The sequence below is a fragment of the Sinohyriopsis cumingii genome, chromosome 6 (assembly GCF_028554795.1).
Source record: "Sinohyriopsis cumingii isolate HCF-2022 chromosome 6, ASM2855479v2, whole genome shotgun sequence".
Classification (NCBI taxonomy): Eukaryota; Metazoa; Mollusca; class Bivalvia; order Unionida; family Unionidae; genus Sinohyriopsis; species Sinohyriopsis cumingii.
In genome coordinates this window covers 2514531-2539077 of record NC_142966.1, presented here as the reverse complement: position 1 = coordinate 2539077, position 24547 = coordinate 2514531, and the positions used below count along the sequence as shown (strand labels likewise).

The 24547-nt window shown below is 35.2% G+C and overlaps 1 protein-coding gene across 2 annotated transcripts in view; it reads left to right on the top strand.

Annotated features, from left to right (window-relative positions):
- Positions 1-22884, top strand: part of LOC149796276 (F-box/WD repeat-containing protein 7-like) — a 91309-nt gene extending 68425 nt beyond the window's left edge. For both annotated transcript variants that reach the window (XM_089960915.1, XM_089960913.1), the window contains exons 12-13: positions 12023-12233; positions 15647-22884. In XM_089960915.1, coding sequence (XP_089817041.1) covers positions 12023-12233; positions 15647-15927 — 492 coding nt within the window. In that variant the 3' untranslated portion in view covers positions 15928-22884. The remainder of the gene's footprint in view (positions 1-12022; positions 12234-15646) is intronic.
- Positions 22885-24547: the final 1663 nt, after the last annotated feature.

Here is a 24547-nt window from a genome sequence, read left to right as displayed (position 1 = left end):
GTCCTGAATGGAAAGCCATTTTGACACAAGGGTTTTCACCAAAAGACATTGCACAGTGTCTGCTTGGTCTTAAATGGAAAGTCATCTTGACACAAGGGTTTTCACCAAAAGACATTACACAGTGTCTGCTTGGTCCAAAATGGAAAGCCATTTCGACACAAGGGTTCTCACCAAAAGACATTACACAGTGTCTAATTGGTCCTAAATGGAAAGTCAGCTTGACACAAGGGTTTTCACCAAAAGACATTACACAGTGTCTGCTTGGTCCAAAATGGAAAGTCATCTTGACACAAGGGTTCTCACCAAAAGACATTACACAGTGTCTGTTTGGTCCAAAATGGAAAGCCATTTTGACACAAGGGTTTTCACCAAAAGACATTACACAGTGTCTGTTTGGTCCTAAATGGAAAGTCATCTTGACACAAGGGTTTTCACCAAAAGACATTACACAGTGTCTGCTTGGTCCTAAATGGAAAGTCAGCTTGACACAAGGGTTTTCACCAAAAAACATTACACAGTGTCTGCTTGGTCCTAAATAATAATGTTGTTGATCTGGGGTTTAATATTATTGTCACAGCGGTCAGCTTGAAAAGCTTATCACTGCTTAATGGTTGTATCATCATGGGGTTTTCACTAAAATACTTTTGTAATGTTTTGTTGATCGTAAATTAAGATGGTGCTGATCTGATATCTGATATGAAAATATTGTTTTAGATACTCGCTTTAATGGGAAATAAATTTTGAAATGAAATTTTTATCAGAAGAGTTCCTATGGTGTCTACATGATTCTAAATGAAAATGACTTGCCCTCAATATAGCCAACACTGTGGCTGCCTTGAAGTTATTGTTATCTCTACTACCAAATAGGTGGTTGGCTTTTCACCAATATACTTCTTCTATACCTTGTTGATCCTAAGGTCTCACTGGACAGTTTGTCTGGTGAATTTTCATCCGACAGTGACATATTGTAGAAAAATGAGAATAATTTTATACTGAAGATAGAAACAAAAACTAATGACTTTTGTAGAAAGCATGCTTGTGAGACTTTGAGGCAATCTGGTTAATTCCTTATACAACTGGTGGCTTTTATACTGAACCAACACTGCCACCAACCCCTCTTTTGTACATTCATTTTTGACAACAAAGAGCATTTTGAATAAGTTCCTGTGACAAGGCAGCTAAAGGAATCAGTTTGTGCCTTGTGCATGAATAAAGTTCACTAGTACTATAACAAATCAGCATCACTGTATCCCCCAATAGAATATTGCAGCTTGCACAACATAATATCTCTCTCAAAAACAAAAATAAACCAACAGGAACAATTAACAAACAAATGCATTGTCCATTCAAAGAATAATTTTATTAGTTCGTTTTTGTTTTAGTTTAAAGTCATTCTTTTAAAAGTCTCCTTATAATCTTTTTGTAGCAATATTATAGACCAACACATTACATATAAGCCAATACAGAAAGCTAATTTAATCTTTTTAACCAAATGGCAGTTCATTTACTACCTGTCATAAAAATGTGTACTATTATCGGTTTCATTGTACTTCGTCCTAGAACAAATTTATCCACAATTTAAAAAGGCTAATGAATAATCTTCTTTCTGATAAGTTACACTTGAACTTTAAGATCTTTCTTTTATTGAAGCAAGTTAAAAACCAATAAAATCTGCAATGACCCCCTGACTTTGTAATCCAAATAACGCATTTGTCTCGGCAAGTTTACTGGTTTCTTTGTTGTGAAAGAATGTCTTGGGTGATAATGTGTACTCCAGATATCTTGTAGCGAACAAGGGCATATTTTTTAAAAATTCTTAAACCTTGTCACGAAAGGATTATTCACTTTTGCTTTCTTCGCAATCATGTGTTCAGAAGTCACACTGGTAATCCTGATTGATATTCCATATTCCAGTCAAGGCAATTATTTTCTCCATTTTTCATTAAAGTTAGATCCATGGTTACTTTTTTGTGTTCTGCTTCTTTCACTTTCTTTGCTAATGATTCTTAGTCCAAGCCGTTTTAATCTGGTGATCACTTTCTAGTGCAACAAGCATTGATGTTAAACATCTGGTTGACATCTTGATGAGCTCAGTGGAAAATGATTGAGAGTTCATGAGATATAGGGAAGCTACCCCGTCATAACATTGCCAATGCCAGTCAGGTTCCCCATTTCATATGCTTCCTGTTTTGCGCTCCACTATACGAATAGCGGAGTGCAACACAGGGAGCATACAAAGCAGGGAACCCAACTACGCCTATGCTCAAAGTATACATGATGCTGTGTTGTAAGCCATAATCTAATTAGCTTTGTGATACCATTTGATAGTAAAAGTAATCTGATATTCCACACTGGATTAGAACTGATGCACACGAACAGTTGGTTTATCTTATACATTAACTAGAGTTTATGTTCCATGGGGAAAATACTCTCAGGTCAGTCTTAACTCCCCTTTCTAGCTGTAATGATGTCTTGTATATATTAAATAGTATAGAACATCTTGTGCAGTTATTCTTCAGTAACAAATAACATTACATGGTGGCAGTGGTAAAAAACACAGGATTGAAATTATCAGAGTTGAAAATGGCTCCATTTCAATTTACAAATCCGGACAAATTCGACTTTTCAAGACCCAAAACTTGGGGACAACTTTTTTCATTGCTTTGAATGCTTTCATCAAACATCTGGACTTGGTGAAAAAGAGGAAGATATTCAAGTAAATACCTTGATTTACTTCATGGGAAGTGAGGCTGATGACATTTTGTCTTCGTTCAGCATGCTACAGGATTATCAGAAGAAGTGGAAGCCCATGACAGTTACATTCTTGCAATATTTCATTCCAAAGAGGAATGTAATTTTTGAAAGGGCAAAATTTAATCAAAGAAAACAGGAAGGGGAGAAACAGTGGACACTTTTGTTACAGCTATCTTTATGTTAGCAGATAATTGTAATTTCAGGCCACTACTTGTAATTGGACTGCGAGATTCAAAACTGTTGGGAAAATTGCAGTTAGATGCAGGTCTGATTCTAGAGTCTGCCATTAGTCAAGTTCAACAAAATGAGGCTGTGAAAAAGCAACAATCAACTATACGAGCAACTGGAGAATGAATGACTGCAATGGGTGCAGTAAAATCGTCTTTGCTAAAATATAGGAAACAGAAACATAAAATCCCAAAAGTTCAACAGAATAGTGTCAGCAGAAAAGGATGCATGAGATGCGGGAAGAAAATTGATCATTCTCGAGACCAATGTCCAGCAAAATAAGCAGAATGCTACAAGTGTAAGAAAAGGGGACACTATGCAAAATGCTGTCTGTCAAAAGCGGCAGTTCGCACAGTAGAATCGAGAGCGAAACCTGGATTTCTAGGGACCGTTAGCACAAAGAAGGGTCAGCCATGGATAATGCGTGTGAGATTGAACAACGCTTTACTTTTATTCGAGATCGATACTGGAGCTGATGTGACTGTAATTCCTGAGAGGGGTTTACGAAAAAATCAGAGACCAAAATCTATCAATGTCTGGTCGAAAACTGTATGGACCTGGAAACTGTGAACTTAAAGTGCTGGGAAAATTTACATGTGGACTGGAATCAAACAATGCGTTCAGTGTCCAGGATATATTTGTTGTAAAGGGACTGAATCAGGCACACTTGGGCAGGCACACAATTCAGGCTCTCAAGATTATTGAACAGGTAAATATATCCTCAGTAAAGGCGTCAGATTAAAACTCACAAAATGCAAGAAAAATTCACGATAAATCTATAAATTTAGGCAGGGATTATTGCGAGAAATTGAGACCTGCCAACTCTTATGATTTTGCTGTCAGTCTTACGAAAATTACCTTTGAAATACGGGCTTACCGCATACAAGCAAAAACTATGGAAAAATGATAGTTGTCAAAAAATCCGGATAATCGATTCATCTGTGTTTGATATGGATCTGGGTTTCTTATTATAATTAGTGAAATAAGTCAGGGAACCAAACTAACTTTACTGCAGCACCCCAGACTTTACTGCAGCACTGTATGATCAAACTGTTGATTACAGATTTTTTTTTAAATGGCATCCAGAAAGCGATCCATGTTTAAGACAAAAGTGAAAATAAGCTTCTAAAAATGTGTTAATAATCAACACAGAAGAATCAAAAGGAGTATTCAGATTCTTGTGAATAAAAGCTGGAAATGACACAATTATGTTTATTGGACATCACGTGCCAATTTGAGTATATCTCGCTGCGGGAGATATGATTGTCGTCATCATGTGAAATGGAAAAAGAATTTCCCAGAATTACGTCAAGTTGAGAGATAGCAAGAAGCCATTGAGTTGCATAGGGTTTGGAACTAAAGTTTGTGCAACTGTACTTGTAGTAAATAAGGTCTACATGTACTTTACAAACTTTTCAGTTGATTATGTTTATCATTGCTGCATCGAACTTTAAATTACGTTTTCCAGCTTTACAATAGCAGTTATTGATATTTTTATTACACCTTACTGAAAACTGGTCAATCTTACGGGGAAAAATCAACTTCCTTACTAAGACGGACTTGTCAGGGTTGGCAGGTCTGGAAATTCCAAAATTTGTTTAAAGGTCTTGGGAAAACTAAATGGTTCTTTAACATAACTCTGGACAAAAATGCCAAACCTTATGCCTTATCTACCCCAAGAAAGGTTCCTATCATTTTATTGAATAAAGTTCAAGAGGAGTTGGATAGAAAGGAAAAAATGGGTGTTATTTCAAAAGTAGATGAGCCCGCTGAGTGGTGCGCAGCAGTGGTTGTTGTTCCAAAACCAAATGGTACAGTAGAATTTGCGTGGATCTAACTAAACTGAACGAATCAGTTAAAAGAGAGAACCACCCATTACCATCAGTTGAATCCCTTACAAAACTAGCAGGTGCTAAAGTTTTTAACCAGATTTAATGCAGACTCAGGCTTTTGGCAGATAAACCTGTCGGAGGATTCACTCCACCTTTAAGCTTTCATAACTCCTCTTGGTAGGTTTTATTTTAATCACCTTCCTTTAGGAAATTGTTCCGCGCCTGAAATTTTTCAGTAAAGGATATCAGAAACTCTGGAGCGACATGGTGGAACATTCTATCAATTGGACGGTGTTCTTGTTTTTGGGGAAACGCAGAAACAGCATGACAAAAGACTAGAAATGGTCATGAAATCCTTTCAAAAGGCCAGCATCCCATTCAATGCTGAAAAGTGAATTGTTTAGACCAACCATTAGGTTTCTGGCATGTTGTTGAAAATGCTTGCCGTCCTGATCTGGAAAAGTCAAAGCTATAACTAAAATGGAAACTCTGAAATGCATAACAGAGATACAATTTCTCGGTATGGCAAATCAGCTTGGCAAATTTAGTCCAAATTTGGCAGAAAAATCAGAACCATTACATGAGCTTTCGAAAGGTAAAAACTCTTGGACTTGGGGTCCAGATCAGGAGCAAGCTTTTAGAGATATCAATCAAGAAATTATATCATCACCAGCTTTAGCACATTATGATCCATCTACAGATGCATCTTCATTTGGACTAGGTGCTATGCTACGGCAGAAGCACGGTAGCACTCTGAGACCAGTGGAGTTGGCATTGTGAGGTATGTCAGAAACTGAGCAGCGCTATGCTCAAATAGAAAAATTGGCCCTTGCAATCACTTAAGCTTGTGAACGCTTCAGTAGCTATTTAATGGGTAACAATTCAGACTTCAAACTGACCATAAGCCATTAGTACCACTAACAAGTACAAAAGTGTTGGGAGATTTAGCCCCCTAGAATTCAATGCTTTATAATGCGTTTGATGAGATTCAACTTTTGTATAGTTCATGTTGCTGGCAAAAATCTATTAACTGCTGATGCTCTATCAAGAGCACCTTTAACTTCTCACTCTGAGAGTGACAGAGAATTTCAGACTGAAACTAACGCCTATGTTGATTTCATAGTAATTTGCCTGCATCAAATACTCAACTTGAACAAATAAAGTCTGAATATCAAATTGATTCGATTTGCAAACAACCTGTACAATTCTGTGAAAAGGGGTGGCCAGAGAAATCCGCTATTGATGGAAAACTTCAATCATACTGGGCAGATAGAGGTGAATGTACAATTCAGAATGGTCTTTTAATGAAAGGTACATGCTTGGTTGCACCAGAATCACTTAAAAAAAGAAATCCTAGAGAAAATTCATGATGGTCACCATGGTACAGTTAAATGCCAAGAACTTGCCAAAAAGTCAATTTGGTGGAAAGGACTAAGTACTCAACTAGAACACTTGATAAAGTCTTACCAAAATTGCATCAAAAACTCAAAAGATCAACAATACCAAATGAATTTCCAAGTTGACCTTGGCAAAGAGTCACTTCAGACTTGTTTGAACTAAATGGTCAGATATATCTCTTGGTGACTGATTATTTCTCATGATACATTGAAATAGCGAAATTGCAAGGCACAGGTTCAAAAGCAATTGTCAATCATCTCAAATCAATCGTTGTGCGACACGGTGTACCAGAAGTATTAGTTTCCGATAATGCTCCACAATACACACCTGCAATACTCAAAGAATTTGCGACATGGATTCATGCATATTACAAGTAGTCCAAAATATCCACAGAGCAATGGTCTCGCCGAAAGAGCTGTTCAAACAATTAAAAGAATGCTTAAAAAAGCAAACAATCCTTACATAGCTTTTTTGACATATCATGCAACACCATTACCAAATGGATACACCCTTGCCAAGTTATTGATGGGAAGAAATTACATACTACTTTGACAATGGCACCAAACAACTTAGAGCCAAAATGGCCAGATTTAATGAAACTGAAGAAATCGAAAAACTATCAAAAGCAAACTCAAAAGAGAAATTATGATCATCGACATCGTGCTCAAAATATGACAAACTTCAGGTAGGGAATAAAATATGGTATTGTTAAATCTGAGGCATCTACAGCTTGTTCATACATGGTAGTAACTGACAAGGGAGAGATAAAGTGTAATAGGAGAAATTTCATTCCCATGCCTTCTACATTATTGGACCTATCAGAGTGACTGTTTCAAATGCTGATACTTTGACTGACTCAGATGAAAGCAAAGCAGTGCCAACCAGTCAAAATAGATACTTCAGACATTTGGTAAGATTGTCAAAACCACCTGAGAGACTGAATTTGTAAAAATGAAGCTGATGTTGCTTGTTTAGAAATGCAATCAGATCATGTTTCATTTTAATGTTAACTTTCTCAGGAGGTGAGATGTAGTGTAAACTTTAATCTAATTAGCTTTGTAATATGACTTGACAGTAAAAGTAATCAGATATTCCACACTGGATTAGAACTGATACACACCAACAGTTACTCATCCCTCATCCAAAGCATTGGATATTAAATAAATCCTGATCAGTTTATGTGAGTCCTTTGCATAAAAAAACCACAAGGCAACAAAATGTGTGCATCAATTATCTCCAGTGTACATCCCTGATGCACAAATGTGCGTAAAGGGAAACACCGAACATAGTTTTCGTCACCCCTCAACCATCTCGAGTTTTAGATATTTACCTCTGTAGCAGACATTCATAAATACAGAAGCCAAGTTGGCTGTTCATGCAGCCCAAGTTACGCATTTGATCTGCAATGCTAGTCTAACTGTGACAGGCAGCCACCAAACAAGCCAAGCCATTTCCAAGCCGAACTCGAAGTAAATCAAAACGAAATTACAGATTTAGCATCTGTGAATTTATAAATGCTAGGCTTATGATAATTAGGTTTATGCCTTCTACTTAAAAATTAGGGAGGTGTCAAAATATGAAACTATCCAGTGAGACCATAAGAATTTATATGCCAGTCGGATTAGGGGAAATGCTGCTGTTTCAAAACTTTGGGCAGTTCTGAATAAAATGCAACCTCAACATATGTAAAATTCACAATCGTCTGTTTTCTATGATGTATGGCATTTGTCAATGATTGAGAGCCATGATAAAGGCAACAGCTATGAGACCTTCATACTTTCACTTTATTTTCCACACTTAAACCTGCAGTTTCCTTATAACAAGTCACAGCATACATAAACTGACCAGAACTCTCTCACTGATTTCATGAAGAAGGTAAAATCTGTACTAGAACAGAGAAATCTAAGGTTGACTGTAAGGGAGGCAACTCATCAGGTAACATAAAATGTAAAGACCAATGTTTGTAAACTGAACCACATCATTTGGGAAACTTAATGAAATTCTATACCCAGATTCTTCCCATCTGCTGATAAGGCAATATGTATTGATAATGTATTTTAAGAACACTAAGATCACCTTTGCATCATTTTCACACTGGCAAGCACATATTGTTGCTGAAGCTACTGCTGTTTAGAGAAGTTTTTTTCCTAGTGATTGTCACATGCATAGAATCAAATCTAAAGCAAATAGGAAATCATGCAAAGTACAAAAAGGGGAGGAGAAAAAACAATGTAAAAAGGGACATCCATTTCATATAGCTCACCAAAAACTCCAGTGAAGCTGCTGCAGATCATTTGTTCCTGTGAAAGCTCCACAACAAATGGTGCAGCTGACTCCCAAGGAAATATTTAACGTTGTCCTGGCTAGCAATATCACTTTGGCAGGTGTGCTCCCATACACCTTGAGGTCTACAAGAATATAAAATCCTGAACTTCTTATGTATAGGTCATTATAACTTAAATTTCTGTAAATAAGATGAAATCTATTGAAACATTACATCATGAGTAGATACAGATAGAAAAGCGTTAAATTAAGGCAGTCATCATTAAATTAGGAAAATATACTAAGTATGTACTGAAAATATTGATGAACTGAATAAGTATGTGAAATACTTAAATTAAACCAGCTTGCATGAAACTTATAAGGCTTTTGTTGTTCATTAGAAGAATGGATCAGAAGCAATACCTGGTAACTCTGACATTGTTGAGTTAACTCCCTGCTGCTATGATTAAGTGCTATCAGATCTATAGGAAGTGTATGTTTGGAATGCCTAACTATGTAGATTCAAGACATGGAGGTAATAAATAAATTAATCATATTTGGCATGACTGAAAAAATGACACCGGTTCTTAAGGTCTCACTGGACAGTTTATCTGGTAGATTTTCATCCGACAATAACCAATTGTAGAACAATGAGAATAATTTTGCGCTGGAAATACAAATAAAAGCTAATGATTTTTGTAGAAAGCATGCATGTGAGATTTTGACTAAGGCAATCAGGTTAATTCCTTATGCAGCTGGTTGTATTTATACTGAACTAACACTACTATCAACCCCATTTTTGACAACAAAGTTATTTTGAATGTTTTCATATGACAAGGCGAATAAAAGAATATGTGCCTTATGCATGAACAAAGTTCACTAGTACTATAACAAATTAGCATACTTTTCATTACTCCTCAACTATCTCGATTTTTAGATATTTGCCTCTGTAGCAGACATACGTAAATACGTAAGCCAAGTTGGCTGTTCAGTTGCAGCCCAAGTTATACATTTAATCTATGCATTTGATCTTCAGTGCTAGTCTAACTGTGACAGGCAGTCACCAAACAAGCCAAGCCATTCCCAAGCCGAACTCAAAGTAAATCTAAACGACATTTCAAATTTAGCTTCTATGTGAATTTATAAATGCTAGGTTTATGATAATTAGGTTCATGCCTTCTACTTAAAAATTAGGGAGGTGTCAAAATTAAAAATTTACCAGCGAGACCTTAATAAAAATGGAGCCAGTCATACATCCAATATGGCTACCATGACAGTTGTTGTGAAAATCTTGTCTCTAATCACCCTGATTGGATTATTATTATGCCATGATGTTTTGACCGGAAGACTTGTAATGATGCCTACTTTGTCCTGAATGAAAGTTGTGCCAATCTGACAGCCAATATGTACACCACAACAGCTAATTTGAAAATCTTGTTATTGCTGAAGAATATATATTCTATTTCTGAAAATTCTTTATTGCCCAGTGGAGCATCACTCCCTTCTTCAGACTCTTGTTAAAAATGTTAAAGGGAGAAAACTTTAGATTTTTCATATTTTGTTGGGTTTAAAGTTTGCCTTAATGAAATAGCAGATGCATAAGCTGCAAAAAACACCATGATGAAATATCGTCACAACTGTTATACCTGCCAACCCTTACGATTTGACACAATGTTAATAAAAAGACACTTAAATTACAGATTTACAGAATTTAATAAAAATTAAGAAAATATGTTCATTGTGGTCATATCCAGATACTGGCTTGTCCATGTTTGATGCAGATCTGGGTTTCATATTAGATTAATTGGAGTCTGTCAATGAACCAGATACTGGCTTGTCCATGTTTGATGCAGATCTGGGTTTCATATTAGATTAATTGGAGTCTGTCAATGAACCAGATACTGGCTTGTCCATGTTTGATACAGATCTGGGTTTCATATTAGATTTATTGGAATCTGTCAATGAACCAGATACTGGCTTGTCCATGTTTGAGCCAGATCTGGGTTTCATATTAGATTAATTGGAATCTGTCAATGAACCAGATACATGCTTTAAACAGTCCATATTTTTCACACAAAACATCAGCATGATCATGCTGTTGCTTATTATCATTTACTGACTGCTCTGGTGGCCTAGTGGTTAGAGTGTCTGCCTTCACTGCATCAGTCTCAGATAATAATAACAATGATAAAAATATTAATAATAATGATGATATCTTGATATAAAGAGGGTAACTCAATTATTTAAATACAAGTAATCTACCTTGAGGCCCGCTAAACTCTGAACTCTATTTTAAATGCATGTTTTCCAAGCTGACAATTGTAGCACATCATAAATTGGTCTAACTTATTGAAAAATGTTGACTGTGTTACTGTGAACATCTTGTCAGGGTCATTATTCCTTTTAATTATTATTCCTTTCAATCCAGTGTCTCACCAGTTGTATGCTGATGACACCCAAATATACAAATCTAGCCACCCAACTGAAGTTTATGCTACCATCCAAGGTGTAGAGAGGTGCATTTCTGATGTGAAATCATGGATGACATGTAACAAGCTGCAGATGAATGATGATAAAACTGAGGCCATTCTGATCACAACACAAAGACTTTCTCATTCACATCCTTTACCTCAAACAATAAATATCAGCAACGCCAACATTAAATTCACACAATCAGTACGAAACCTGGGTGTTACTCTGGACAGTACTCTCACATTGCACCAACATGTCTTGAACAAATGCAAGGCTGCCTATCTTGAGCTGAGATGCATCAGCTCCATTTGCAAATATCTTTCAGTTGATGCCACTAAAACACTTGTGTGTTCATTAGTACTTTCAAGACTAGACTATTGTAACTCAATTCTGTCTGGTTCATCTCAATATCTACTCCAGAAACTTCAAAAAGTTCAAAACACAGCTGCTCGGATCATACTTAGAGTACCACGATCAGAGCACACCTCCCCGCTGCTCTGTACCCTGCACTGGGTATCCATTCAATCCAGAATCAAACACAAAATTTGTTCTCTGTGCTACATTTCACTGTCGGACTAGTCCAACATACCTATCCAATTTCACCCATGTGTACACACCAGCAAGATACTTACGCTCCTCTTTGACAGTCGTATACTTATTATTCCCACTATGAAAACAAAGTCATATGGACAGCGTTCTTTTGCATACCAAGGCCCAGCAACGTGGAATGAATTGCCCACTGAACTTAGACACAAAGACACAGTGATCACATTCAAGAGGGCTCTCAAAACTCACTTATTTCGACTGCAAGAACAAACTTAAAGACCTAATAATGTTTCCTACCTGAAATATTCTCAGCATGTTTTTTATTTTTTTAATGTTTTTCTAATTTCATGGTGTTTGTTTTTGTAATATTATTATATGTTTTTTATCTTATAGGTGTTGTCTAATGTTGTAAAGCGCTTAGAGCTTCTAAAGATTAGGCGCTATACAAAGTCCTCATTATTATTATTATTAATTATCTAAGTTGCTTTTTAATATTTAATATTTAATCTTTTTTGTTTTTGTTTTGACAGTTCGATGGTGTTCATATTGTGAGTGGATCACTGGATACATCCATCCGTGTTTGGGATGTGGAGACAGGGAACTGTCTGCACACATTGATTGGTCATCAGTCACTGACTAGTGGTCTTGAACTAAAAGACAACATTCTAGTCTCAGGAAATGCTGACTCTACGGTCAAAGTTTGGGATATTACGACTGGACAGTGTTTACAAACTTTGCAAGGTAAAAGAAAAGTTTCTTGGGATTTAATCAATTAAATCTGATTTTATTATTTGAAACAAATTTTCAGTGGAAGCCAATAGTTTTTTGCCATTTATTTTTTACATTAATTGTTGCCTGCAATTCCAGAATTAAATGAAAAAATCCATTTGAAAAATGTTGTTATTCATGGCTGAATGCAGCTGAAGATGATAAATGAAATGAAGATTGGTATCTTAAATTCTATACAGATCAGTTTAGATTTAAAAGATACTTGCTTTTCTGATTAATCATCACAATATTCACATAATGTTTAAGTCTCCTTATTAGCACGTTTTTGCCACCTTTGAGGGCAATGCAGTTAAGTTTGTATTCTAAAGTCCATTTCCCATGTAATGCCAAGGATTAAAGGATGGCCCTACATCTTTTGAACATCATTCATTATCCACCTGTCAACAATTCTTGTTACCAGTCTGGAGTACAGACAGTCAACAATTGCTTGTTACCACTCTGGAGTCAATACAGTCAACAATTGCTTGTTACCACTTGGGAGTCCATATTTTTTATCTGATTTCAGTTACTGGGAATATGGGCTGCTGTCATCAAGATCTTGGATGGGTTCAATAATGAGCGACATTCATGCATATTAATGAAGTGTTCTTGTATCAAATTGGCTGACATTCTGAGAGGCTATATGTCTGATCCAGTTTTGATAAGACTCAGAATATATGCTTAAATTATAAATATGTGACGGTAAGAGATGCATGCATGCAAATAAGATCTTGCCTGAACATGTTACCAATCCATTAGCCACAGCAGTGGCACAGTGGTTAGCACTTCAGTGTCTAAAGTAAGCGAATGACATTGCATATTATGATCAGGTACACATTGTGAAGATTCTTATTTTACTCAAACAGCTTTGGATTCATCATGTGCTTTGCCATTCCTTTGATTGGTGGAGCTGTTTTTATAATCAGAGACCCTACTTTCAAAACATGGTATCCTCCCATCCACTCATTAGGTTTTAGAGTTGATGAATCTTTTAATAAAAAAGCCAGTATTTCTAACAATTTCTAACAGTTTGCTGCTTTGGCCAAATTATCATAAGATTCAGTACTAATGAAATGACATCTTGGATTTCTTTAGGCTTGGTCACCAAGATGCTTAATTTTGTCTGACATTGCAAAAATGTATCAGAACAATCATCTTTGTGACAGAGACCAGATATTCCACTGCTGTGATCTTCTACACATGATGCATACTTCCATGAATAATATTGACTATCAATTGAATGCTAAATTTGACCAATGAAGAGTTCTGATTCTGAATTGTGAAATAGCAGTGATGATCAGAAAATTAGTTCTGAGACAGAATGAGACCCATGCCTTCATAAGGAATTGCTAAGGATCAAGCATCATTCAAGTCTGCATTTACCACAGTAATGAACCAAATTGCATGAATGGTCACAAAGCATAAACTGAACAATTTCTTTCCAAACTTGTAATAACAAGAATGAAATTAGTATGTATGTAAATCAGTTCAGTCCAGTTGATTTTTAATAAAACTAACTTTTCAATTGATAAAAAGTATTTTACAGAAAATCAAAGGTTTGCATGATATTGTTGCTTAATATAATATTGAACTCACCCATGTTCTTGTGGTCCTTCAGTTTAACCCTTTACCTCATGCAGGCGCCTTTGGACGCCTCTACCTGACTCACATGGAAGCGCCTTTTGACGCTTCTACACCATTCTCTTGGAAGTACCTTTCAACACCTGCTGTAAACATCGGCTATTTTGAGTGGGTTTTCATTGTGCCACCTTCGGGGCAAACCCCCAATTAGATACTACATACATTGGTGTGAATGACCATTATGTGAGATCATGTGGCCACTGTTTATGCTCTGGTCAAAATCTGCTATTTAAAGAAACTGGATCATATTCTACACTCACCAAAATGGATCAGATTTTGTTCAGTACATACTTGAGTTTTCACTTTTAGAATCACAACTATGAAAGCTTCAATAACTTAGATAAAGGCTCTGATATTGATGTAGGCAGCAATTAGTTTTTTTATAAATTATCCAATTCAGATGATTTAGCGATGTTGATGCAGACAAAGAACTTGTAAATTTAGAGTATGAGAAATGGCAGCTATGGTTGGTCACGCAGCTTCACTGACTTGACGGTGAACAAGTTCTCTCAAGCTTTTAAAGCACATGAAAAAATTCTTCTGTGAAAAATAATTATCCAGCTATAATGATCGGGTTTTACTCTTCAGTCTTTCCATACATAATATATGTGCACCAAAAATGTCAAATAGTTAAAATTGCTGTTAAATGTAACATACACTACACTGCTTAACAGTTAACAGGCAGGACTATGTGTATGGAGTCAAATAGGTAACAGATGTTCTATTTATAGCACACTGCCCTGGGTAACTTTGCTACATGTATATCAGTGGGATAAAAAGCCATATGCTCTGTGAGGTAAAGGGTTAAGAACTCAACCCAACTCCAACCCATCCTAGCTATTAGGGTCAACATTATACATTGTAGGACTAGTGTTCTCGGTGATAACATACATCTGTATTAAAAGTAGTAAAGAATATGAATGAATTAATTAAAATTAATAATCATCAACTAACAATAAGATAAGAATGAAAATATTCTCTGCTACATTTTTAAGCCTTTTACTCCAGAGGCACAACTTTTACTGTGAATGAAGTCTCTGGTTGTAATCATTTTGAAAACTCATTTCTTGATTATTTTTTAATTTCATTTAAAGCGAACTCATATAAACATTTCAGATAAATATTGATAAAAGTGTAAATGGCAAATATATGTTTACATGTCAGTAAAATATTTTAAATCCACCAAGTCACAAAATGAACATGCACTGCATCACATATGCCATTGATAGTAAAGTTTTCAACCTGCTTACCCCTGATTTTCCATGCAGATGTTCCAAAATTCCAACCTTAGTTTTCTACCATGCCTATGCTTCTTTTTCAAGTCAGCCTTGATTGTCCATGCAAAATGTTCAGAATTTCCAACTTCAGTTTACCACCTTTTTCAAGTCAGCCATGATTGTCCATGCAAAATATTCAGAATTTCCAACTTCAGTTTACCACCTTTTTCAAGTCAGCCATGATTGTCCATGCAAAATGTTCAGAATTTCCAACTTCAGTTTACCACCTTTTTCAAGTCAGCCATGATTGTCCATGCAAAATGTTCAGAATTTCCAACTTCAGTTTACCACCTTTTTCAAGTCAGCCATGATTGTCCATGCAAAATGTTCAGAATTTCCAACTTCAGTTTACCACCTTTTTCAAGCTGACAGACTGGTCAGCCTACTGGTTATCACAAAAAAGAATCTTAAACACTGCTTGGAATATTGCTTTTATATACTTTCTTATGTACTTATATACTTTCTTAGGTCCAAACAAACATCAGAGCGCTGTAACCTGCCTTCAGTTCAACAAGCGTTTTGTGATAACATCATCAGATGATGGGACTGTCAAAATTTGGGATTTAAAGTCTGGAGAATTTCTGCGGAACTTAGTTGCATTAGAGAGTGGTGGAAGTGGTGGGGTAGTTTGGCGTGTACGGTGTAATAATACAAAATTAGTTTGTGCTGTTGGAAGTCGTAATGGAACAGAAGAGACCAAGTTGCTAGTGTTAGATTTTGATGTTGAAGATAAGAAGACCACGGTGTAGTTCCCACCTGACCCACTGCTGTTTTGATTCATGGAAAATGATGGGATATCTAGCTCTGGTTTCCAAAGAAACACCTAGCTTCTGTGTCGGCCTTTGATCTCTAGGTCCGTATATATTGCTGTCAGTGATCTGCATACAGTTTAGTGTACCATCATCTGCATTTATTTGAGTGTCTACATTAAGACATCACTTATCAACATACCTGATATTCATTTGTATTGACACAATATTTTATTTCTTACTGTTTTATTATTATTGTCACCTATGGTGATTGCCACAACAGTTGGATATTCTTTCTGGCATTGTTGTGATTAGTACTAAGTGTTCATTGTAGTCCATTTTCACAGACTGGTTCTTAGAAACTGGATTTAAAGACAGGTCAAGTTACCAGTCTAACACTTTGAATTTTCAAATTTTATAACAGCAGCTTATGTATACACTGATTGTATCCTTTTGTAAATTAAGATAAATGGCAAATTCTATATCAGCATGTGTGTAGTATGACTTACAAAACCAGGATATGTGTGAAAGGCTTTAGCTTGACAAATTACTCAACTTCAAAATGTACCTAAATTACTCAATTTCAACATGTACCTATTCTTGACAGCACATTGTGCGGAATTTATTAGAGAAGGCCATTTAGAAACTACATTTTGATGAACTTGCATGACTGCACAACTTTATGTTCAGGAGGATAATTTATGAAGTACTCTTTGCATGGAGTGGTTATATTGTTATATTACATTCAGTCATTCCTCAGCGAAGTACAATTATGAACAGAGATATTACATTTTTCAGACACTGTATTTTACAAATAGTTTGGACATTAGAATTAAAAAGATTTCTGTTTCAATTAGGAAGTTTTTAATTGTATACACTTATATTGGTGATTTTCCAAATGTAAAAGTGTCACACCCTAATTTATCCCTAATTTATAAACCCTGTTTCTGGTACATTGAGAAAATGTGTGTGCAGCATGAGAAGATTTACATCATGATATAAAAAGTAGGTCAGTATGACCTATTTTTCATGATGAGATCATTTTGTGGGCTGTTATAGTTTGCATAGTCTTAAAACATGTCATGTGGATACGTCTTTATCCATATGGTGGACATGCCAAAATTTGGACAATGAGGTTGTTGTACACTGTAGTCAATATGCATGTACAGTGCTGCATGTAGAACATACAGTTGTGATGATCTTGCAAAAATTTAAAAGTTTTGAATCTGTTCAGGCATAATCATGTAATAATAAATTGGGTAAAATATTCATGAATTAGGTTTTATTTCCAAGAAATATACAAATTGTCCAGTATTGTTTTTTGTGGACCTCCATTTCACATGGTTGAAGAGCAATGGTAGCCAAGGAATTTGGTATAACTACCTTGAAGAGCAATGGTAGCCAAGGAATTTGGTATAACTACCAGTTAAGTTTGTTTGAAATGAATGTCAGATCATCTTTGGCTGAATATGCCTAGACATATTCGTTTCATGAAAGAAAACGCATCTCTAGTTCAGCTTACTTTGCCATTTGTTGGTATCGTTGCTCTTTACTGAACTAAAATAGCAGTCAAAACACAATCACTGGATTGTGGCTGGATTTTCTCATTAAGATAGAGTTGGTAATATAGTACAAGAAAGCAGTTAGATTCAGTAGAACAGTGTCAGTGTTGTCTGCCAACTAGGAGTTGTTCTTGAAAATTTGGCCTGGTTACGTTATTTTAATGGCAGCAGATAGATTATAACATTTGCTTGTGTTCTTCTTTCACATTGAGTTACGTTTTAATCCCTATAGATGGACACCATCTAAATTGTTCCCTTTTTTCCAAATTTCCCCACCCCAAACGTACCATTTTTCAACTTTAAGAGGGATATTGTCCAGATTTACTTAATCCTAGATGCAGCTTAGCAAGCATCGTAAGATGTACTAAACCATGATATAAAAAGTAGGTCATTGTGACCTTTGCACTCATGTGATTATTTTATATACACCTTTATTGTTTAGGTGAGTTTTTGAACTCTCTTGGTTGTACCAGGGATTTGTCTAGTTTTGAAAATAGGGCCCAAAATCCATGGAATTCGGAATTTTTGTGCATAAAAATGTTATATTGGGACTTTTTTTTATTATTCTATAAACAGAATAGATTCTTGAACATTGAAATAATTATATGGCTGTGGTTAAGTTGACTCGTTACATCCATAGTTATGTTGATCATGGTAATTTATCTTGCAAAGTCAAAATAGTTCAGAACTTATTAAAGCCCAGATATGTATACTGTAGACCTATGCTGTAGGTTCATCACTTGACTAAAAATTTACAGTACATGGGTGAAATAAGTGATCATTTAATGAGAGAGAGATTCAGATTTGAGAGATTGAAAAAAATGTTAATGTGGATGGATGTTACTTTGTCAGAGTGAGAGGGATTTAAGAAAATGTGGATGGAGGTTTGACTGAAGTGACTGAATGTTGCTGCAATATAATGAGATATACTGGTATCAGTGATTATGTGTGTTTAGGAGGGTTAGAGTATGAGGAATTTAAGTTTGTTAGGTCTTGAATAAGGTCTTCTGTTCATGCACTTTTCCCTTGTCAGATTCTTTACAACCTGAAAATCATCCACACAAATTTGAGAGATCAGTAATGTGTTTCTAATTTAGAATTATGATAGTTTTGTCTCTTAGTGCATGAATTGCATGCATGGAACATTGTTAATGAGGTGTCCTTACAATGATACATTTTGATCTTTTATGGAATAGATCAGCAAAATGCTTTAATACTTTAATTGAAATTATGCTACATCTGCCTGAGACTGATCTGCAGGGGATATGAATACTCAATACAGATTTTTTCTATTTTCATTTTTCAGTTAAATTCTTTTAAAAGGTGAATTTTTTATACTAATTGCATTGGATGGGTGTTTTTAAAGTTTTGATTGGGAATTTTTTTGCACAGATTTGGCAAAAAGCAATGTACAGTGTATTTGGTTCCAGAAAATCATCAAAACTACTGAATACTCATATCACCACAAAGGTCACAGTGACCTATATTAGTTCTTAGTTTCCCCACAGGATCACTCATTATTAATAATTCTGGTCATTGACAAATACAGACCTCTTGTGTCTGAATAAATATGTACAGGTTAGCTTTGCTGTCTTCTAGATTCTGTTTTGTATCATTATTCCTAAAACAGGCATGAGTCACAATCAAGTCACATAAAATGGAAGGCAATGTCAGTTGGTCTCAGATTTGTAACTTGCAAAAATAAAATGAACATTGTGATTGTATACCAATAATTAAATGGAAGACAGACTAACTAGAATAGACTGTATATCACTGACATAGTGATGGCATATAAACATGCATCAGATCGTCAAATAAATGGAAACTAAACTTGCAAGAATCAACTGCATATTATTAATGTCGAGAATAGATTGTATATCATTGACATAGTGACATAAGCACTTTTCAGATAAATGGAAACCAGGCTAGTAAGAATAGACTGTATCACATTTTCATCAAGCTAAATAAACTTAGAGGAAATGCATTAAAGGTACCCTCCATGCAAATAATTGTCAAAAGGTCATTTTGTGGACTGTGCTATACTTAAAGTATCAAATGCCTCATCTTTCAGTGATAGGTATGACGTATGTTTGAATGCCATTATTGTTTCATCATAGTTTGTAATATATTCCATTGTCTCATGGTGCATTTCTGTTATTGCATGTTTATGAATTCTGTATTGTAAACTTGTTTGACATAGTCTAAATGTATGAAGTGTAAATGACCTTAATGTAGCAAAGCTTTAGAATGGATGCATGTTGATTGCTGGGGTGTGATAATTGTTTTGTGTCATTTAGCATATTTTCATGTTACAATGAAAATACAATTGTATTATAAAACTGTACATATATTGATGTATAGAAACTAATGGCCAGTTACAACAATTGAATACTGTATGAGATGTTAACAGTATGCACTGAAGAGGGGTCATTGCAAACAGATGTCCACTCAAGATAGTTAAGGAAGGATAACTGCATTTCATGTTTGTGAATTCACAACTTTAAGGTTGTTGATTATTAATCTGTTCTCCTTTATCACATACTACTGTCCCTTCCTTTTCCTTTCATCAACTGTGGCCTTTTCCCCTGCATTATGTGTACATGGCAGGTTAGTAATGACAAACTGATATTGTCGTGCATCACCTAATCATTCATAAAAAGACATGGTATCTTTTGTATAATGGGGGGATATATAAGATTCTTCATGTATGTCCTCAGGTCTGTCACATTATCTTCAGAATGTCTTGATGTTTTGAGTGGGTCACCTTGAAACTTAGTAAATGTAATGGTCATCATGTGAAAAAATCACTGAGTGAAATGATTACATGCAAATGTTATGTAAACAGGTGAGTGATATCAGGCCTATCTTGGCCTCTTGTTAGAGCTCTTGCCCTTTTTGTCATTTGCAGCTGAATAAAGTATACAACAGAATTTTATGTATACAAATAGTTTAAAAATATGGTACACATTATGGTCATCATCTGAGGATAGGCATAGTATAGTCAAATCACCATACTTATGTGATTTTAACTGAAATGACTGCCTGTTTGGCTTGGAGCTGCTTGTATGTGTTTATTGGATCACCATGAAACTTTAGATGAAATATGCATATTGACACAAAAAAATCGTTCTTGCATATTTTTCAGAGTTCTTTCCATTTTTTGACTTGCAGCTGAATGCTATGTATGACAAAAATACAAAATCTTGTGAAAACAACTTGACTTGCAGCTTATTAGGAACCAAAGTGAAGTTTGGTCTCTTAATGTTTATCATCTTGTACTGTGATGGTTAACACCTAGAACTGTCATGGTTATCATCCAAATGTGTATATTGACAAATCACTGTGCATATGTGTATGCATTATTACCCTCGTTGACTCACAGCTGGATACAGTATTTGACTGTTACAAAATCTTGTGAATTCTGGTCATGCATTTCTGGCGTACTTGGTGCAAATATGCTCATTTTCTGAAGATGTGCATATTAATTAATCATTGTTCTCCTACCATTTTTGGGAGTCATTGCCCTTTTTGATTTATAGATATTTTGCAATTTCATGGTACATGTGCCATGAAGATGTGGATTTTTGATCCGTTATTGTTTCCATTATTTTCATGATAACACTTGATTTTCACCTGGATCTAAATAATCTCACTTGTATTCAATTCAGAATCGACTTTAGACCCATCTCCATCATGAGGGTAGGGATTGGATATGAGAGGTGGGGGTATGTATACAGGAGCAAATTGCTCACCATTCCTCCTGTTTTGTTTCATTTTGGTTAAAAATTGGTTTCACTATTAATCCTCTCTTTTTTTAGTAAGAGACTTTTGAGTCAAGGGAAACCAAATACAAGGTTGTAATCTCTAGAAAAATTATCTCCCTTACATCTTTGCATAATTAGTCAGGAAAAGCTAAGTATCACTTTAACAAATAGCCATATTCAGAAAAGTTTATGACATTATACACTACGCATCCCGGCACCACTTATAAATACAAAACAATGCAAGTCACTTTAGAAAATAGTATCAATTTAGCATTACTGTAATTTAAGCTGTCAAAATGTGTTTCCTATGGCAAAATAAACAAAGAAAATAAGTTGCTAATGCAGGATCAGCAAGTTATTGAAGATGAGTGAAAAAACTAATAAAAGTGTAGGAGTGAGGTTAATTCAGGACATGTGTGCAGGTTTAGAGTGAAACTTCATTTCCTAGTATAGATTGTATGCGATTAATTGTTGCTAACCATTCTTAACTTTGACAATCATTTCTTGTATTAATGATGTTAGTAACAGGTTATATTCATTGAGCATTTTGAGAGTAGTAATAGATCTTTTCCCATTATATTGGCCCATGTGCATATTTTTGCAATAAAGTGCGTTTATGAAATAATTTTACAGTACACCAATTAGAATTATTGTCTCAAAAATTTCAGTGTGACAACTCTTTTAGTCTATTCAAAGCCTTCTGATTACAATTCCTGAATGACGTGTGCTCTTTGCAACTTAATTTTATTATGCTTTGGTTCTGCATCAGTTCTTGCATATTTTCCATCCATTGTTTTGTTTTATAAACAAGTTTGAGAAATGCATTCAATACAAATAATTGAAACCCAATGCTCTAGTCATGTTGTGATAGCAGAATCCTAATTTACCTTCAGTTATGTGTATTTACTAATAATCGATGACCATCATCATTGCATTATGAGTCATTTTGTACCCATAGGCAATGCATGTTTGTCAAGCACAATATTGTACCCTTGCACCATGTCTGTGTGTGAAGTGTGATGTCATTGCCATTTTTATCTGATAACAGCCATTTAAAAAATATGCAAGACCAAGCATTTACAAAGTTCACAGCTGGCCACTCATCTTGATTCAGTTTAAATGTTAGAAATATTACTTGTATGTAGCAATTGACGATCTTCTGTCCTTGCATTCATGGGACAGATGTAACACATTTTAGCACTGGTTATACCAAAAAAATGATTTTTCTATTCATGGGAAATTTATTGCTAAATGTCTTTGATATTTCCATGCTTATGAGTGTTTACCATTTCAAGTTTATTTCTAGCAATCAGTGGATTGGGATAAATTTCAAGTATACAAAGTGTCTCACTTGCCAAAGCAGTTCTTGGGATTTTTAGTTTAGTTTAGTTTCAGAACCTAACCTCAAAGTCACCTCCACAAAATAATCTAGTGGGACTCTCATAGAGGTAATATAGTAATTTGTATAATTGTTGCCTATTTGGTGCCAAATTGTGGTATTTGTTTAGTTTCCCATGGTTACATGTACCTTTCTTCACAGGATGAAAAAATTCTAATATATAGATAGCTACTTCCTGATGTTGTTACAGTTGAAACACGTATGTGAAATAAAGTCGATTATTACAAATTTACAGCTGCCATTTTTCTTATTTTATGATATATTATTTAGATAATTTTTTCAAAATGAATAATGAGATTGGCGTAGAACAGAGAGACAATTACTCAGTAAATTACATGATATAGTTTTCAGAACGGCGACAGTTATGAAGTAATTGACATCATATAGTGTTCCATTTATATAGAACAGAGATAGTTATTCATTAAATTGCAGGATATGGCACTCCAATAAAGCACACTGATTTCAGCCAATGTTATCATAGATAAGTCACGTGATATACTTACTATGCTAGTGGACATACCATTGTTAACACAAAGTGATAGCAAATGATATTTTAATAGACATTGATAACACAAAGTGATAGCAAATGATATTTTAATAGACATTGTTAACACAGAGTGATAGCAAATGATATTTTAGTAGACATTGTTAACACAAAGTGATAGCAAATGATATTTTAGTAGACATTGTTAACACAAAGTGATAGCAAATGATATTTTAGTAGACATTGTTAACACAAAGTGATAGCAAATGATATTTTAGTAGACATTGTTAACACAAAGTGATAGCATATGATATTTTAGTTGACATTGTTAACACAAAGTGTATGAATATGAAATGCATGCTTATATAGTAGCTCACTTGTTTGCAATAAGATTGCAAGAAGTCTACCAACCGACAAAACTTGCATACACCATAGTCCTGCATGTAATGGGTTTTCGTAGCTAATTTTGCACTTTGAATAGTCTACATCCCCAAGCTGGTAGAGAGTGCACCAGGAATAGTCTACATCCCCTAGCTGGTAGAGAGTGCAAAAGTACCTTGATGTTGGGCCCTAATAAACTATTCATCTACCCAAAAGTGCCTTGATGTTGGGCCCTAATAAATCACTCATCAATTCAAAAATACGTGGATGCTGAGCCCTAATAAATCATTTATCAATGCAAAAGTACCTTTATGTGAGGCCCTAATAAATTATTTATCAGTCCAAAAGTACCTTGATGTTGGGCCATAATAAATCGCTCATCAATCCAAAAGTGCCTTGATATTGGGCCCTAATAAATCTCTCATCAATCCAAAAGTACCTTGCTGTGAGGCCTAATAAATCACTCATCAATCCAAAAGTACCTTGATGTGAGGCCTAATAAATCACTCATCAATCCTAAAGTGCCTTGATGTTGGGCCCTAATAAATCACTCATCAATCCAAAAGTACCTTGCTGTGAGGCCTAATAAATCACTCATCAATCCTAAAGTGCCTTGATGTTGGGCCCTAATAAATCACTCATCAATCCAAAAGTACCTTGCTGTGAGGCCTAATAAATCACTCATCAATCCTAAAGTGCCTTGATGTTGGGCCCTAATAAATCATTCATCAATCCAAAAGTACCTTGATGTTGGGCCCTAATAAATTATTTATCAGTCCTAATAAATCACTCATCAATCCAAAAGTACATTCATGTTGGACCCTAATAAATCACTCATCAATCCAAAAGTACCTTGATGTGGAGCCATAATAAAGCACTCATCAAACCAAAAGTACCTTGATGTGGGGCCCTAATAGCTCACTCATCAAACCAAAAGTACCTTGATGTGGGGCCCTAAAAAATTACTTACCAATCCAAAAGTACCTTGATGTTGGGCCCTAATAAATTATTTATCAGTCCAAAAGTAGCT